We start from the raw sequence: 18,132 nt of genomic DNA, 5'->3' as shown, positions 1-18,132 counted from the left end.
ATCAGGAATACTAGGGTAAAAAATGAATCTAACAGTACATAGTCAGAACTCTCAAAGATCAAAGGCCTTTCTGTGACCCAGGACTTACTGTAAACTCCCCTGTGACAGCATCAAAACCAACGTGAATTGTGTGCTCAAAATCTGAAGGAAGAGAAATCTCTGGCCGTTCCTTCTCCTTCTTTTTATTTGCTGCAAGAGAAACAGAGAAAAGGAAATAAAAAACAAGGACATTATTACTTTTTTTTTTTGCTTATTTAACTGTTTTTTGAGCTGTAGGCTCCTTTAAAGGCTAAGGACCGTCTACTTCACATATGTATTGACAAGCCAAATGCTACATTTAGATTGGAGAAGGTGCTCAAAACATGATTAAAGACTTATTTTTTTGTTGAACTAAAGTAAGAAAGGGATAGAAAGAATTTTCTTCAAATGTTCTTCAGATCTAATGAGCCATTTGATCTAGGGTGAGTAACTTTCTTTTTCTGAACACTGGTTTTTCCATCTCCAAAGAGAAAGCTAAGGCAGATGGTATCTAAAGATCCTTCCAGCCCTGACATCCTACATTCTATGAGCTTCTATGACCTACATCCCACTGGTTTGGTATTTGATTATGGACTGCTTTAAGGTTCCCTAAATTACAGGATTTTAGGTCTGGGTGGTATTTTAATAATATAAATTGCTAATATTTTATCAGGTGCTTACGAGGCAACAGTTTTAGTTCTTTACATGTATGAATTCACTTTAGCTTCATGGCAACCCTAGAAGTTAGGTACTATCCTTATTTTGCAGATAAAGAAACTGAAGCACAGAGACCAAGTTACTTGCTCAAGATCACATGGTTAGTAGTTGGCAGCATCCAGGCACAAACCCAGGCAGTCTGGCCCAGAGCCTGAGCTCAAAACCACTATGCTGTGCTGCATCCCTAGGCTAGGACCTTAACGGATCATTAAAAGAAAAAGATGTAGTCATCTTTCTCCCATCAAACGTCTTGCATAAAGTAGATGTTCACAGAGGTCCTGCTGACCTGGCAGAAAAAGCTTCAATAGTTAAGGAATTGTATTGCTAAAGCAAAGTAACCTTGTCAGGGGTTGAATTATGTACCCCTAAATTCATATGTCCCAATTCCAGGTACCTCAGAATGTGACCTTATTTAGAAATAGGGTCATTGCAGATATAATTAGTTTAAGTTACAATAGGTCATACCGGAGTAGGGGGGACCCCTAAGCCAATAAGACTGGTATCCTTACAAAAATAAGAAATGTGGAGACAGATGCACACAAGGAGAATACCATATGAAGATGAACAGAGAAGTCAGAGTGATGCTGTTTCAAGCCAAGAAACACCAAAGATTGCCAGCAAGCCACCAGAAGCTAAGGGAGAGGCATGAAACAGATTTTTCTTCACAGCCTTCAAAAGGAACCAACCCTGCATACAACTTGATCTCGGAATTCTTGTTTCCAGAACTGAAACAATCCATTTCTGTGGTCTAAGCTGCTTAGTTTGTGGTACCTAGTTACAGAAGCTCTAGTAAATCTAACCCTCTTCCAACTAAAAGGAGTTTCAAGGTCTTGGTATCAGGCTAGACTTCAGCAGCCATCTGCAAATGTAATCCCACTGAAACAGGCTTAAACAACTTCCAAGGCTCAGCCAGATAATCTTTCTTCCTAGATGGGGACCTACAGAGCCCAGATTTTAAAGAGCTGTAGAAACCCTCCTTATCCCTTCAACGAAGGCTCCTCCTCCTTCAACGTTCTAAGGAGAAGACAAAGGAGAAGGCCATCTGGTCTAAACTTCCAGGGAACTCCGTACACATACCTGGGAGAACTGGGTTCAGAAGCTAACTGCAAAAGCTACTATTAATTGAGCTCTTACCATGTGCCAAGCATGTGCTAAGAATTTTATATGCATCATATGTCACCAAATACTCCATACAACCCTACAAAACAGATGTTAACATCTTCATTTTATAGGTAAGGAAACATAAGTACTTATTTTTAATAATTTGCTTTATCATTCCTGAGTTTCAGTGACAAGTCTATCCTAAAAGCATTATAAATTGGCCATGCAGGCTCATAGGCCTGTGAGGCAAGACTAGAATATCCTCTCTTTAAGGCAAATCAGCAAAGAAAGCCCAGGAACCCTAAGTCTCCAGTCTTCCCCACTATCAATCTCTCAATGAAATCACCAGAGTTTTCTCCTTGTAGACATTATGTTACATACAGTCACAGTTAAGGCCCAAAGTCCCTGGCTCCATGACAAGACATTTTCCCTCCTAGAAATGCCCAGGATTACACGACAGCAAAGCTAAAACAAACAAACAAACAACAACAAAAAACAAAAACAAAACAGAACAAAAAAAACAAAAAAACAGAAACAAACAAACAAAAACATTGTAAGCCCAAAATTCACCTCTAAAAAAATTCACTGAGCAGTACTGAAGAACTTGGCTAGGGTCAGACAAAGGCTGAATGCCAGGCTTGTCTGAGCCTATCCTTGGAGATCAGATTAAAAGTATAGGCTGAATTATAGCAATCAAAACAGTATGGTGCTGGCACAAAAACAGACACATAGATCAATGGAACAGAACAGAGAGCCCAGAAATAAACCCATGCTTAAATAGTCAATTAATCTATGACAAAGGAGACAAGAATTTGGATGGGGAAAAGACAGTTTGTTCAATAAATGGTGCTAGGAAAACTGGACAGCTACATGTAAAAGAACGAAAGTGGACCACTTTCTAACACCAAACACAAAAATAGTTTCAAAATGGATTAGACCTAAATGTAAGAGATGAAACTATAAAAATCAAAAAAAAAAAAAACAAAAAAAAACAAAAAAACAAACCTATAAACTGGACAGCTACATATAAAAGAATGAAACTGGACCACTTTCTAACACCAAACACAAAAAGAATTTCATAATGGATTAGACCTAAATGTAAGAGATGAAACTATAAAAATCCTAGAAGAGAGCACAGGCAATAATTTCTCCAACGTTGACCATAGCAACATTTTTCTAACACTTCCCCTTGTCTCCAAAGGCAAGGAAAACAAAAGCAAAAATAAACTATTGGGACTATATCAAAATAAAAGCTTTTGTGCAGCAAAGAAAACCATTAACAAAAAAGGCAACCTACTGAATAGGAGAAGGTACTTGCAAATGATATATCCAATAAGGGGTTAATATCCAAAACATGCAAAGAAGTGAGGGGCACCTGGGTGGCCCAGTCAGTTAAGTGCTCAACTCTGGATTTCAGCTCAGGTCATGATCTCATAGATCATGATGAGATAGGGCTCCACGTCAGGGTCTGTGCTAACAGTGCATAGTCTGCTTGGGATTCTCTCTCTCTTTCTCTCTCTCTCTCTCCCTCCCTGTGCCCCTCCCCCACTTGCACACAAGCAGGTGCACACATGCACTCTCTCTTAAAATATATAAACTTTAAAAAAAGTACTTATATAACTACACACACACACACACACACACACACACACACACACCAATCTGATTTAAAAATGGGCAGAGGACACAAATAGTCCTTTTTCCAAAGAAGATACAGATGGCCAAGAAACATGAAAAGATGCTCAACATCACTCATCATCAGGGAAATGCAAATCAAAACCACAATGAGATATCATGTGACACCTGACAGAGTGGCTAAAATCAAAAAGACAAGAAATAACAAGTATTGGTGGGGATGTAGAGGGAAAGGAAACCTTGTGCACTGTTGGTGGGAATGTAAATTGGTACAGCAATGTGGAAAACAGTATGGGGTTCCTCAAAAAGTTAAAAATAGAACTACCATATGATCTAGTAATTGAACTACTGGGCATTTACTCAAAGAAAACAGAAACACTAATTTGAATAGATACACGCACCCCTATATGTACATGTATCTAAGCAACCTAAGTGTCCATTGATAGATAAATGGATAAAGAAGCTGTGGGTGTGTGTGTTTATATACGCACACACACACAGGAATATTATGCAGCTATAAAAAAGGGATGATAGTGCCACTTGCAACAACATGGATGGAACAGAAGATATTATGCTAAGTGAAATAAGCAGACTGAGAAAGACAAATATCATATGATTTTCACTCATATGTGGAATCTTTAAAAAAAAATGAATCAACAAACAAAAAGCAGAATTAGAGCTATAAATACAGAGAACAAACTGATAGTTGCCAGAGGGGAGGGGGGTCGGGGATGGGCAACATGAGTGTGGGGGAGTAGGAGATAAGGCTTCCAGCTATGGAACGAATAAGTCACGGGAATAAAAGGCACTGCATAAGGAATATAATCAATGGTACTATAATAGCACCATATGGTGACAGATCGTACCTACACTTGTGAACGTAGCATAATGTGTAAACTTGAATCACTATGTTGTACACCTGAAACTAATGTAATGTGTGTCAACTACACTACAATACAAATAATTTTTTCAAGTATAGGCTGTGGATGAAAACAGGTGGCCAAATCCACAGTTAAGGCCCCAATGCTCAAGAGAGCTGCATGCATATATATGATCCACTTGTTCTATTACCTTTCCAGGTTGACTTGTCTGAACCTCACTACCAGACTGAACATTCCTGGGCAAAGAAAGTACCAGTATACCTTATAGCACTTTATAACAGATTTACATTTCATAATAATTACAATAATCACCTCCATTTGTATCATGCTCTAGTGCTCACGTATATTATTTCACCAGAGCCTCAAAACAACTGTGTGATGAGCAGGGCAGTGGTTAAGGTGCCTATTGAGAGAAGAAGAAACAGAGTTTCCAAGAGGTTAAATAACCTGCACAAGGTCACAAGTTAGAAGCAGACCTGCACCCAGAACTGGGGTCTTCAGACTCCCAGCCACAAGGCCCTCCTATTCTGTCACTCTGCCTCTTATAGACTACCGCTGCTCATGATTATGTGATCTCTCCTCTTTCTCCCCATCTCTCTTACATTCAGTCCCCAGGTTACTAATGATTTCCTCTGCTATACAGAAATCAAATTTATCCACTCTCCTCCATTTTCATTGTTACCACCCTCTTTCAGGCATTGTTATCTATGGCCTGGATCATTCTAAAAGTCACCTGTCACCTGCATTCTGGTCCCCTCCAATGCAGACAGCAGCCAAGGTGATCTATAGCCTTGATATTCTAAGCAGCATCAGCACAACTTGGGAGACTACTGGGAATGTAGGATCTCAAGCTCCAACCCAGACCTACTGAATCAGAATCTGAATTTTAATGAGATCAGAAATGATTCATGTGCATATAAAAGTTTGAGAATCAAGAGAATGAGAAGACAAGCCACAGATAAAAGAAAATATTTGTAAAAGACTTATCTGACAAAGGATTGTTATCCAAAATATATGAAGAACTCTTAAAACTCAACAATAAGACAAACAACCTGATTAATAAAATGGGCAAAAGACCTGAACAAGTAACTACCAAAAAAGATATACAGGTGGGAAAGATGTGCAACATCATGTGTCATTAGGGAATTGCAAATTAAAATGACAATGAAATACCACTACACACCTTGAAAATATCAAATGCCAACAAGGCTATGAAACAACAAGAATGTTTATTCCTTGGGGAATCTGGGTGGCTCAGTCAGTTAAGCGTCCAACTTCAGCTCAGGTCATGACCTCACGGTTCATGTTTGAGCCCCATGTCAGGCTCTGTGCTGACAGCTTGGAGCCTGGAGCTTTCTTTACATTCTGTGTCTCCCTCTCTCTCCACCCTTTCCCTGCTTACACTCTGTCTCTCTCTCTCTCTCTCTCTCTCTCTCTCTCTCTCAAAAATAAATAAACATTAAACAATTTTTTTTAAAAGAGTGTTTATTCCTTGCTGGCAGGAATGCAAAATGGTAAGTCACTTTGTAAGACAGGTTGGCAGTTTCTTACAAAATTAAACACACTCTTACCATACAATCCAGCAATTGCACTCCTTGCTATTCACCCAAATGAGCTGAAAACTTATGTTCACATAAAAACTTGCACATGGATATTTATAGCAGCTTTATTCATAACTGCCAAAACTTAGAAGCAACCACGATATCTTTCAGTAGGTGAGTGGATAAATAAACTGTGGTTCCTCCAGGAAATGGAATATTATTTAGCACTAAAAAGAAATGAGCTATTAAGCCATGAAAAGACAATGAGGAACCTTAAATACATATTACTAGGAAAACAAATCAACCTGAAAAGACTATGAACTGTATTATTCCAATTATATGACATTCTAGAAAAGGCAAAACTATGGAAACAGCATAAGAATCAGTGGTTGCCAGGGGTTAGGAGGGAAGAAGCGATAAATTAGTAGAGCACAGAGGAATTTTAGGGCCGTGAAACTACTCTGTACAATACTATCATGGTGGATATATGTCATTATTCATTTGTCCAAACCCATTGAGTGTACAACACCAAGAATGAACCCTAACATAAAATACAGACCTAAGGTGAACATGATATGTTGATGTCAGTGCATCAATTGAAACAAATGCACCACCCTGGTACAAGATGCTAATTGTGGGAAAGGTTGTACATATGTGAGAACAGGAGGTATACAGTAAATCTGGATACCTTCCACTCAATTTTTCTGTGAACTTAAAACTATGCTATTAAAAAAAAAGTTTCAGAAGCTCCACTCTATAAACTTGTACCCTCCTCTTTTAACCTCCTGCTACTTATGTTTCACACACTCTACACCAACTACACTGAATCAGTTACATCACCAAACATAATGGGTTCTTTTACACCTCTTCACATTTTCTCAAGCTACTCCCTTTGCCTTTCCTTTTCCCTTCCCTTGCTACCTCAGCCTTTTATTTATCCTTTTCAGGTCTCAACTTAAAGGTCATCTTTTCTCTGAAGTCCTCCCTGATCTCTAGGTTGGGCAGTCCTTCACCCTTTGCTCTGTTCCCACAGCACCATTATAGTAATTGCCTATTTTAAGGGTTTCTCTTGGGAAAAACCACACTGAGTCCCAAGTGCAGGGGCCATGTCCAATTCATTATGGATCCTCAATGGCTAGCACACGCCTGGCACAAAACAGGTGTACAGACAGCGAGTGAAGAAAGTAACAAATAACCACATACCTAACTCAACTTGGCAAGGAGTCTAAGGAAATCTGCCTAAAACAGGCAAATTCTTTCCAGAACAGGAATAAATGTTTCGTTTTTACAAGATCTGACCTGACTTTCACAATCCTTGTTACCCAGCCATCATCAGTCCTGTTTGAAAACCCTGCTCTGTGGGACCTCAGTACACTGGCCCAAAGAAATTCTGAAGTCCTAATGTCTCCACAGACCCAGGATAACTGGGTAACCCAGATGAAATGAAAATCCTGATGAAAAATGTGGTGGGAGGAACAAGAAGGTTCTAGAGTTCAGGCCAGTTTTGCCTCTATACACCATACAGTCCAGATTCTCAGCTTTCCCATATGAACAATGGAGAGAATGGATGAGATGATTGTTAAGGACCCTTCTAGCACCTACATTCCATGAGTCTATGAAAACAGAGGGATGAATACTCTCAAGACTCTGTAGCTGGATTCCTCTTGACATGGCATCCTACAGTTTTTAATAGGTACTCCATTCACATCATCTCATATAATTACCACAATCCTGAGAGGCAATTAATTTTACTTATAGATTAAGTAACTGAAGCACAGACTTGCCTACAGTTATTGAAGTGACTGCAATTCAAAAGGTGTGGCTTCAAAGCCAAGGCCCTTTACATTCTATTATTTCACCTTCCCTAAAGAATTTCAAGTTGAGTCAAGAAAATATACTTTGGTATAAAAGGAAAAGAAATAATATTAAATAAGAACTTACCACGTGTAAGATATCATAACTTAACACATTCTTTTCCTGAATTCTTATAATCCTATGAGATAGATTATTATGACTGTCATTTTACAGATGAAGAAACAAAAAACAAAAAACAAACAAACAAAAAAAACCATTAAATAATTTGCTCAAGCTCACACAGTTAGTAAGAGCTGGGATTTGAACCCAAGTCTGATTCCAAAGTTCCTTTCCTCAGTGTCTTAATAAGAACTATTTGCCTACATGCCAATTGCTAGAGTTTAAGCAATTCAGCACTTGGCAATTTCCCTTCAAGAAGCAGCTGTTTTTAGAAAGGAAAGGCCAAGGGTTTAGCAGGGCCCAAATAAAGCAGTCATTTATGACATAAGTCCATCTGTCTTACTCATAGCTAGAATGCATGGGACATGTTGCAGGGCTTTGGAACTGCTTATTGTTCCTAAATTTCCCCTGATCTAGTCATTTAAAAGATGGTAGGGAAAAACAACTTTTATGTTTTTGTTTTTTTTTAATGTTTATTTTTGAGAGAGACAGAGACAGAATGCAAGTGGGTTAGGGGCAGAGAGAGAGGTAGACACAGAATCCAAAGCAGGCTCCAGGCTCTGAGCTGTCAGCACAGAGCCTGATGAGGGGCTCGAACTTACGAGCTGTGAGATCATGACCTGAGCCAAAGTCGGACGCTTAACAGAGTGAGCCACCCAGGCGCCCCTTTTATGTTTTATTTGGATTTGTATTTTATACTTCTATACCTTATATTTTTACATATTATTTCTAATTTATGTTATTAATATACTATATAACATGCCACTATAGGCATAGAATGTCAAATACAAAAGAAACTCCAGTAATGGAGACACAAAAAAGAGAGGGGCTTAGAGGATGAGTAATCTATAGAAAAGAGCCCCAAGGAAATGAAATCATTTAACACATGAACATACAGGGTAATGCTGAAGTTGGCTTCCACTGGTCACTTTTTGTCCCATAACCTTTGCATATACCTCCCATATTCCCACCTCCAAGTTTTTGCTCTTTTTCTTCTCCTTACTTTGGAATGCTCTTCCTCCCAATCTCCCTGTCAAATTCTCAGTCATCTTTTAAAGACTGGTCCAAGTCCCACTTACTTCTTCCTGACTTTTCCTCCCTCTGTGAATTCCCAAGACACTGAGTCTGCCACACCACCATGCATTTAGTCATTTCCTGTCTTGTATGATTCCTTGCTATTTTAAAGACTTACCCCTTTACTTAAAATGTAAGCTTCCTGAGGACCATAATCATGGCTTCTAATTATGATCGTTATACTTCCAAATCTTCCATTGAGGACCCAACACAGAATAGGTTAATTCAAGAACACCCCCAAAACATTAAGAAGTAACCTTAGAGTCTGTTATTCTACTTCCTGAAGTAAGAGGCCCTAAGAAGTAAACTGACTCACTGTATCACAGAGCATATGGTGGTAAGATTCAGTTCACCCGATCAAGTCTTTTACCCTTTGTGATAGCCTCTGATCCTTACTGACTGATTTGACTGGAAGCAACTACTTACTGAAATAGCAGTTTAACACAGACCAGAACAAGTATAAGAAAAGAAGGGCTTGGCTGAAGTGGGAGAGGAGGGAAGTGCAGGGGGGAAAAGAACCCTAATGGGCAGAATTTATCCTGCGTGCCATGCTATTTAGGCTGAGTAGTCACTGGCTGGAGAGCATCAGCAGGAAACAGGACACCTGAGGCAGGAAAGCAGGACAGAACTGGAGAAGCCACCTAGTCACAGAGCTACCTGGCACTCACTGAATGCCTTACTGGAAGTAACAATCACACTCACATGTGTATAGCCCTTCACAAAGCCTTTTCACAGTCACTGCCTCACTGGCTCCTTACAACAACTCCAAGAACCAGACAGCATAGATTATCCCCATCTCAGAGCTGAGAACACTGAGGTCAGGAAGTTAAAAGAAATCTGTCCTGGACTAGGAGTCAGTGGAGGATGGATCCAGTATTATCTTTGCCATTAATTCACTTTATGACCCTAGAAAAGTCACTTTCTTCTTCTTAGATCAAGTCTTCAATCTGCAAAATAGGTCAATGATCCATGTTCAGGTATAGATAAAGGTAGGTAAAAATCACCTTTCTGGAGAAGATAATACCTGAAAGAAATCATGAAGAATAACAGGAGTTGGTCAGGCAGAAATGGAAAAGGGCATTCCAGAAGGAAACAGAATAAACAAAGGGCCAGAAAACAGTGAACTTTGCCCCAGCTTTCTATCTGCCCAGCAAGTCAACCAAATTTAATAAGCTCTTATTAGAGATGTACTCCAAGCATGGGACTGAGGGATGATACAATGGAGGAAATAAAGCAAACTCAGGATACTGGTAGTCCCAGATCCCAAGGCCACAAACGTCAGGCTGCCTGGGACAACTGCTGCTGCTGCTGCTAGCACATTTTTCTATGATGACTAGTAAGTATGAGTCTAGAGGAATCTGATGAAAACCTTTATCTGCACAACGACTTGTAAGTGAATGTTCATAGCAACATTATTTAAAATAATCAAAACATAGAAACCAAAATGTCCCTCAACTGATAAACAGATAAATGGTATATCCATACAACAAAATATTATTAAGCTGTAAAAAGAAATGAAGTCCTGACCCATGCTACAACATGGATGAACCTAAAAACATCGTGCCAAGTGAAAGAAGCAAGTCACAAATGGCTACATATTGTATGATTCTATTTATATAAAATGTCCAGAGAAGTCAAATCCATAGACAGAAAGTAGATTAGCGGTTCCCAAGGGGAAGGAGGAAATATGGCGAAGTACAGGGTTTCTTTTTAGGGTGGTGGAAAATGTACTGGAATTAGAGCATTGTGATGTTGCACAATCTTGTGACTATACTAAAAACCACTGAACCGTATGGTATATGAATTATATCTCAGTATTTTAAAAAAAGTAAATGCAATATACCATAATAACAAAATAAAGGAGAAAATGTATTTGCTAAAATTTTATATCCAATTGTGATTAAACATTCATAGCAAACTAGGATTATAAGGGATCCATTTAATCTAATAAAAGCTAATTACCAAAAACACTAGCACCAACATCAAACTTAATGGTAAAATGTTGACAGTTTTCCTCTGAGATTACAAATAAGATTAAGGGTGTCACTGCTATTTATCACAATACTGAAGGTATTAGTCAGTGCAACTAGGAAAGAAAAGAAGAAGGATTAAAAAGGAAGAAACAAAATTATCACAATTCACAGATAATAGGATTGTGTATATGAACATAGAAAAAATTCAAATAGAAAAATCTTCATAACTTATAGTAGGTAAAGATTCCAAAAACAGAACAGAAAACAAAAAGGAAATAATACATTTAGCTATATTTAATTCTATCAAAGACACCATGTCATATATATATCAAAGATACCATTAAATGCATAAATGAAGATATTTGCTATATATTCAACTGGCAAAAGGCTTATATCTAGGTAAGAACTCCTGAAAATCAATAAAAATTTTTTTTTCTTAAATGGGCAAAACACTTGAATAAGCACTTCACAAAAAAGAATATCCAAATGGCCAATTAACATGAAAAGCTGCTCAACCTCATTAAAGACTGACAAAACTAAGTGGTGACAAAAAAGTGAAGTGCAACTCTTATGCATGACTGGTGGGAATATAAACTGAACAGCCATGTGTTTGAACTTTGAATTTTTTAATTATCAACCAAAGTTTAGCATAAGTATCTGCATGATCCAGCATTTTCACTATGTATATGTGCCCAACAAAAAAGTGTGAATACATCTATAAAAATATGCACAAGTGTGATCAGAAAACATTACCCATAAGAGTCTACCACTGACACCAACCTGATGTTCATCGATAGTACAATGGAAAATAATCCTATAAGAGAATATTATATAGCAATGGAAATGAGCTAAACTGTATGTAAAATTGCAGATAAATCTCATAAACAGCGTTAATCAAATGAAGACAAAGAAAAGAATATACATTGTATGATTCTATGTATAGCAACTCATTAATGGGTTTACCTTTGGGAAAGAGAGAGATGTTAGTGCCTGCAAGAGAAAACGAACGGAGCTTCAAGGGGGCTGGTTATATCCTTTTTTGTTGGACAGGTTAGTGGCCACATAGATGTGGTCAATGCAACACTAAACTGTACACTTCTGAAACGTGCATTTTACAAATAAAGGTGAAAGTGCAATGAGGGGACCTATAAGAAACCATGGTTCATGAGCCACATACGAACTTACAGAGCATTTAGTCCAATTTTTTTCATTTTATTTATTTTTTTAAAGTTTATTTATTTATTTTTGATGGAGGGGAAGGGCAGAGAGGGAGAGAGAGAATTCCAAGCAGGCCCCACGCTGTCAGTACAGAGCCCGACACAGGGTGTAATCTCATAAACCATGAGATCATGACCTGAGCCAAAATCAAGAGTCAGATGCTAACCGACTGAGCCACCCAGGCACCTCCAACTTTTTCATTTTAAAGACAGGAAAGCCTAGAGAAGTTCAGGAAGTTGTCCAAGGCCATACAACAAGTAAGTGAGAACACTGCAGGAGGAACCAAACCCCAAACAGAATACTTTATACTATTAATTCCTTAGAAAATCTTGAACATATAACTGGTTGCCAAGCTAAACTCCTAGTATCATATGTACATCAGTGCTTCCAACCCTGTGGACAAAAACTATGTAAGTGAATCAGAGAACACAGAGGAAGAAGGGAAGAAAGGGAAAAAAAGGGAAAAGAGAGAGAATTAGAATAAGAAAGAAATGAAGAGTATCTAAGATTTGTAGTTTTAAGAGGCTTACCTTTTTGGCCTCAGTTTCAAATATATTATTTGTTCCAGAGATCCAAGCCCATATCCAGAGCTTAGACTCCTGCTTCTGACAGATATTACAGAGAACTCTTGAGAACTTCTTGGGAAACCTGTTCTTGGGTCTGCTTAGTCTCAATGCCCAAAATAGCTTAATCTGGCCTTCCCATTAGCCCTATCTCAACCAACAGGAAATACAGGCCTATATGTGGACAGAGAGAGGTAGCTTACCCCAAAACCATTTTTTAATTCTACCTTAGAGGAACCCTGTCAAGAGCTGCTATTTTGTAAATATCGTAACAACTCTGAAGTGTTAATCACAGATTCCAAAAGAAAACTATGACTGCAAGCAATAATAGCCACCAAAATTTTACCAAGTCTTAACAAGGCTTACTTTGCATAACATTTTTCACATCTTTAGTCTCATAATCCTTACAACAATTCTATGAGATAAATATTATTGTGTACCAATACTATAGGTAAAACAACTGAGGCTAAGAAAGGTAAAGCAAGTTACCAAAAGTCTCAAAGTCAGGGATGGGCAATGGCGACAACTTCAAGTGCTTAAACTCCAACATGGTTTCTTTTGTATGCACTGTGCCTTCCCCATATTGCAGACTAAATGAATATGCCAGTAAGTGATAGAATGAATGTCATTCAATGCAAAGTTGTTTTAAAGCAAAAGAAACAACCAAATCAGTTCTACTAAAGGCGCTTGTATGAATATCTCTAGGATGGGAGCCCTCAAACACTATATGGTGTCCAAAGACTTAGAAGAATGAAAGGGTATGGTCCAGAAGTCAAGAGACAATGATTCAAATTCAGACTCCATGCACTACAACTATGCAGCATGTGCCCCTGGGCAAGTTGTTGACCTGCTAAGCATAAGAGTATCAGTGCTTTACAGTGGAATCAGCTTCAATCCCAACTCAGCCACCCCCTAACTAGATCACCTTGGGAAAGTTACTTAATCACTGTGAACCTGAGTTTACGGACTACAAAATGGAAATATTTATCTACCTAAAAGGGCTGGTATATTTTACAAACATCAAAGCTCCTAAAATACTGTATGGAAATTAATAGGCATTCAATAGATAGTAGCTGGGTTATTGTTGTTACCATTTTATGGTTATTACTATTGTGTTATTACTATTTGTTATTACTACTACTATTTTATTATTATTATTATTATTATTATTATTATTAATTTCAGGATCAACTAAGGTAAAGAAAATGTATATGCTTTATAAGCTAAAGAGCTTTACAAACATGAGTTATCATCAATGTGAGAGAGTTGCAGAGTAAGAGTTCCCAACCTACTCATTAAGACAGACAAACTGTGGCTGAGAAGAAAAAAGAAAGAATCATCCTGATGTCATGTAACTAGAGATGACCAGCTTGAAGAAACAAAGTAGAAAAAGAAACTTGCAACCTCACCCATCCTGATTTAACCCTATCTGTAGTCCATTTGGTTTTCAAATAGCATGGGAAATGAGGCTGACACTGCCAAATCCTATGGTACGGTATAGCCATCCGGGTTTCAGCACAAATTACTGGCCTTATTTATTTTTTAAAAAGATTTATTTTTAAGAAGTACCTCTCATTGGTTCAGCGGAGTTTATCTGAGCTCAAGGCAGTAAAACACTCCAAACTTGGGAGAGATAAACACTGACGTAGTCCAGTTTTAAAATTAACTTTGCTCAACTCTTCCCAAGCCTGGAGAATTCCACTTTGGTTGTGAAAATTCAGCCAGAAAAAGATTCCAAACTAAATGCTGCGGGACTTCTTAGAATAAGCCAAAGGCTCCAGACCCCAACCACAGGTACCAGGCTTTCCCACATAGAATTCTGCAACCCAGCGCCACCTATTACAGGCCTTCAATTACAGCTTCTTCCAATTATTTATGCATTTCCCCAGGCACACACTGAAGCCGTGCTGGAGGTCAGCATTAGGTAATGCCCACAAGCATTCTAACCATTGCCAGCTCAAATCTCAACCACTACTGCAGGCCACAAAGACTCTTCTTTCTCGTTTCCCAAATCTCTTTAGAGACCTAAAACTACCACTCTGGTAATTTTGGCTCCAAAAGTCCGGGTAGGACCTAGACACCTATTATTTTTTAAAAGCACCATGGGTGAGTCAGATGAGTAATCTGGGTTGAGAACAACTAACAGAGAGAGTAGGTTATGCTGTAACAGATACTTTAGGAAGATTTAGTTCCACACTCATCTCGACCACTTTCCAGTTGTGAGATCTTGAGCAATTTAATTTTCTCTAAACCTCAGCCTCCTCAACTGAAAATGACTTGTGGGCATCAGATTAAAACAAGAAATGAGTTTCCCATTAAGACAAACAAACAAAACCCCTCATATTTGTAATGTTTTACAGTTTAGAAAATGTCTACTACTTTATGTCTACTATGTCAAATGACAAAAGCCTATTCATGATAGGGAATTATGATTATTCCCACTTTACAGATGAGGATACTGAGATTAAAATCAACTGGTAAAAGGAAAAGAAATCACAGAATAAATGTCAGAGATAGGACTCAATCTGGGTTCTCTAAGTCCAGTTCTAGACCATTTCTAGACCAAATACTTTAGTAAGGTCATACCACTTCAAAGACTGCCAACACTGGTTTGTATCCTGCCAGGACTAAATGAGGCACAGGGCAAAGGGCAAAAATGCTTGTTGTTTGAAAGATAATATCAACAAGCACAGAATTAAACTGAACAAAGGATCCAAACAAAAGGGGAAAGAAGCACTTATTTCATTTTGATGTATGCATTAATTATAGCCATCTAGGTAGGTGTTCTTTAAAGGGGTGAAATCTCTGGGCTCAGGGCATGCATAGAAAATCTGTAACTAGGGGATGAAAGAGAGGTTACTAGATTATTTCACAAGAGCTACTTATAACTCTATGCTTTCTACATCTATGCTTTGAATTTATAAAGATACAGCTTTGATCTTGAGCTATGAGATTTATTTTCGGACAGATTTGACCAAGGATCACTCAGCAAGAGTATCCAAGCAAAACCTCTGGGTCTACAGCTTTATCGTTAATTAAAGTACTTTACAATGGCCTACTTTCTTTCCACCTACATATACAGCCCAATCCAATTTCATCTTTATAATCTTATTTATAGAATTACAGGATTTCAAAACTGTAAGAGACTTTATATGTCTACTGGTTTGACTCTAGTTTTTTAGATAAAGGCACTGAAGTCTACAGAGAAATAACTGACCCAAAAAAAGACAGCCAATTTATAACAGAACTAAGACCACAACCCAGATATTCAGAACCCCATCTCCCCATTCAGTACATAAGATCATCCCTTTCGTTCTCAATGATGTCTGAGGGTTATACTTGTACCTGCTGTTTTAGGCAAGAATCTTCTTTAAAAAAAAAAAGGTTTTAAAACCATACAATTCATCCATATAGTGTAAAATTCAGTGGCTTTTTGTATATTAACGGAGCTAGGGAACCATCCTCACAATCAATTTTAGAACATTTTCATCACCCCAAAAAGAAACTCCATACCTCTTAGCCATCACCCTCTGATCCCATCCGCCTCCTCCCACAGCGCCAGGCAACCATTCATCTGTTTTTTGCCTATGGACTTGCCTGGACATTTCATATAAATGGAATCATGTAATATATGGTCCTTTGTGACTGGCTTCTTTCACTAGCATAATGTTTTCAAAGTTCCCCCATGTTGTAGCATGGATCAGAACTCCATTTCTTTTTATTACCAAGTAATATTTCTTTGTTAGGATATGCCACATTTTATTTATCCATTCATCAGTTGATGGATATTTGGGTTGTTTCTACTTCTTAGCTATTATGCATAATGCTGCTATAAACATTCATATGTAAGTATTGTGTGAACATGTTTCCATTTCTAGGTCATATGGTAATTCTATGATTAATCTTTTGAGAAACTGCCAGACTGTTCTAAGTGGCTGTACCATTTTACACTCCCACCAGCAGTGTATGAGGGTTCCAATTTCTCCACATCCTTGTCAGCACTTGTTATTCTATAGTCATCCTAGTGGGTGTGAAATGACATCTCATTGTGGTTTTGATTTGCATTTCCCTGATGACTAATGATTTTGAGCATCTTTTCATGTGCTTATTGGCCATTTGTATATCTTCTTGGGAGAAATGTCTATTTGGATCCTTTACCCATTTTTTAATTGAGTTGTCTTTTTATTGTTAAGTTGTAATAGCTCTCCATATATGTATGATACAAGTCCCTCATCAGAAATATGATTTAAGAAAATTTTCTACCATTCTGTGAGTTATCTTTTAACTTTCCTGATGGTGTCCTTTGAAACACAAAAAATTTTAATTTTGATGGTATCTATGAGGCAGGAATCTTAGTTAGTCAGCAAGAACAATTCCAACTTTAATTTTAAAAGTCCTTTCTACTATATGTAGAAACTTGGGCCAAAGACCTACTTATTTATAGAGTTCAAGAATTATTGTTGAACCCAAAAGACAAATAAGCCAGTTAAGAAATGGGCAGAAGACATGATTAGACACTTTTCCAAAGAAGACATCCAGACGGGTAACAGACACATGAAAAGATGCTCAATATCACTCATCATCAGGCAAATACAAATCAAAACCACAATGAGATACCACCTCACACCTGTCAGAATGGCTAAAATTAATGACACAGGAAACAACAGGTGTTGGTGAGGATGTGGAGAAAAGGGAACCCTCCTGGACTGTTGGTGGGAATGCAAACTGATGCAGCCACTCTGGAGAATAGTATGGAGGTTCCTCAAAAAATTAAAAATAGAACTACCCCATGAGCCAGCAATTCCACTCTTAGATACTTACCCAAAGGATACAAAGATTCCAAGGGATACATGCACCCTGATGTTTACAGCAGCATTATCAACAATAGCCAAACTATGGAGAGAGTTCAAATGTCCACTGACTGATGAATTGATAAAGAAGATGTGGTATATATACATTGTGGAATATTACTTGGCCATCAAAAAGAATGAAATCTTGCCATTTGCAATGACGTGGGTGGAGCCAGAATATATTATGCTAAGCAAAATAAGTCAATCAAAGAAAGACAAATACCATATGATTTCATTCATATGTGGAATTTAAGAAACAAAACAGATGAGAATATGAGAAGACAGGGCAGGGAGAGAAGAAAGGGAAACAAACCACAAGAAACTCTTAATGACAGAGAACAAACTGAGGGTTGATGGAGAGAGGTGGGGAGGTGGGCTAGATGGGTGGTGGATACTAAGGAGGTTGCTAGTTGTGAAGAGCAGTGGGTACTGTATGTAAATGATAAATCACTGAATTCTACTCCTGAACTCAATATTGCACTGTATGTTAACTAAAATTTAAATAAAAAAATAAAGTTTTCAGCCACTGGAAAAAAAAAAGAACTATGGTTGTTAAAGCACAATGTTAAAAATAAGCATCCACCTAA

General features: G+C 37.9%; 1 protein-coding gene across 4 annotated transcripts in view; it reads right to left on the bottom strand.

The window, feature by feature from the left end:
- PAK1 (p21 (RAC1) activated kinase 1) overlaps positions 1-18,132 on the bottom strand; it is a 152,711-nt gene that overhangs the window by 46,445 nt on the left and 88,134 nt on the right. For all 4 annotated transcript variants that reach the window (XM_042959496.1, XM_007078949.3, XM_007078950.3 and 1 more), the window contains exon 3: positions 89-189. In XM_042959496.1, the coding sequence (XP_042815430.1) occupies positions 89-189 (101 nt within the window). The remainder of the gene's footprint in view (positions 1-88; positions 190-18,132) is intronic.

The sequence above is a fragment of the Panthera tigris genome, chromosome D1 (assembly GCF_018350195.1).
Source record: "Panthera tigris isolate Pti1 chromosome D1, P.tigris_Pti1_mat1.1, whole genome shotgun sequence".
NCBI lineage: Eukaryota > Metazoa > Chordata > Mammalia > Carnivora > Felidae > Panthera > Panthera tigris.
The sequence above is the reverse complement of the archived record's forward strand: the minus strand, read 5'-3'. Positions and strand labels throughout refer to the sequence as shown.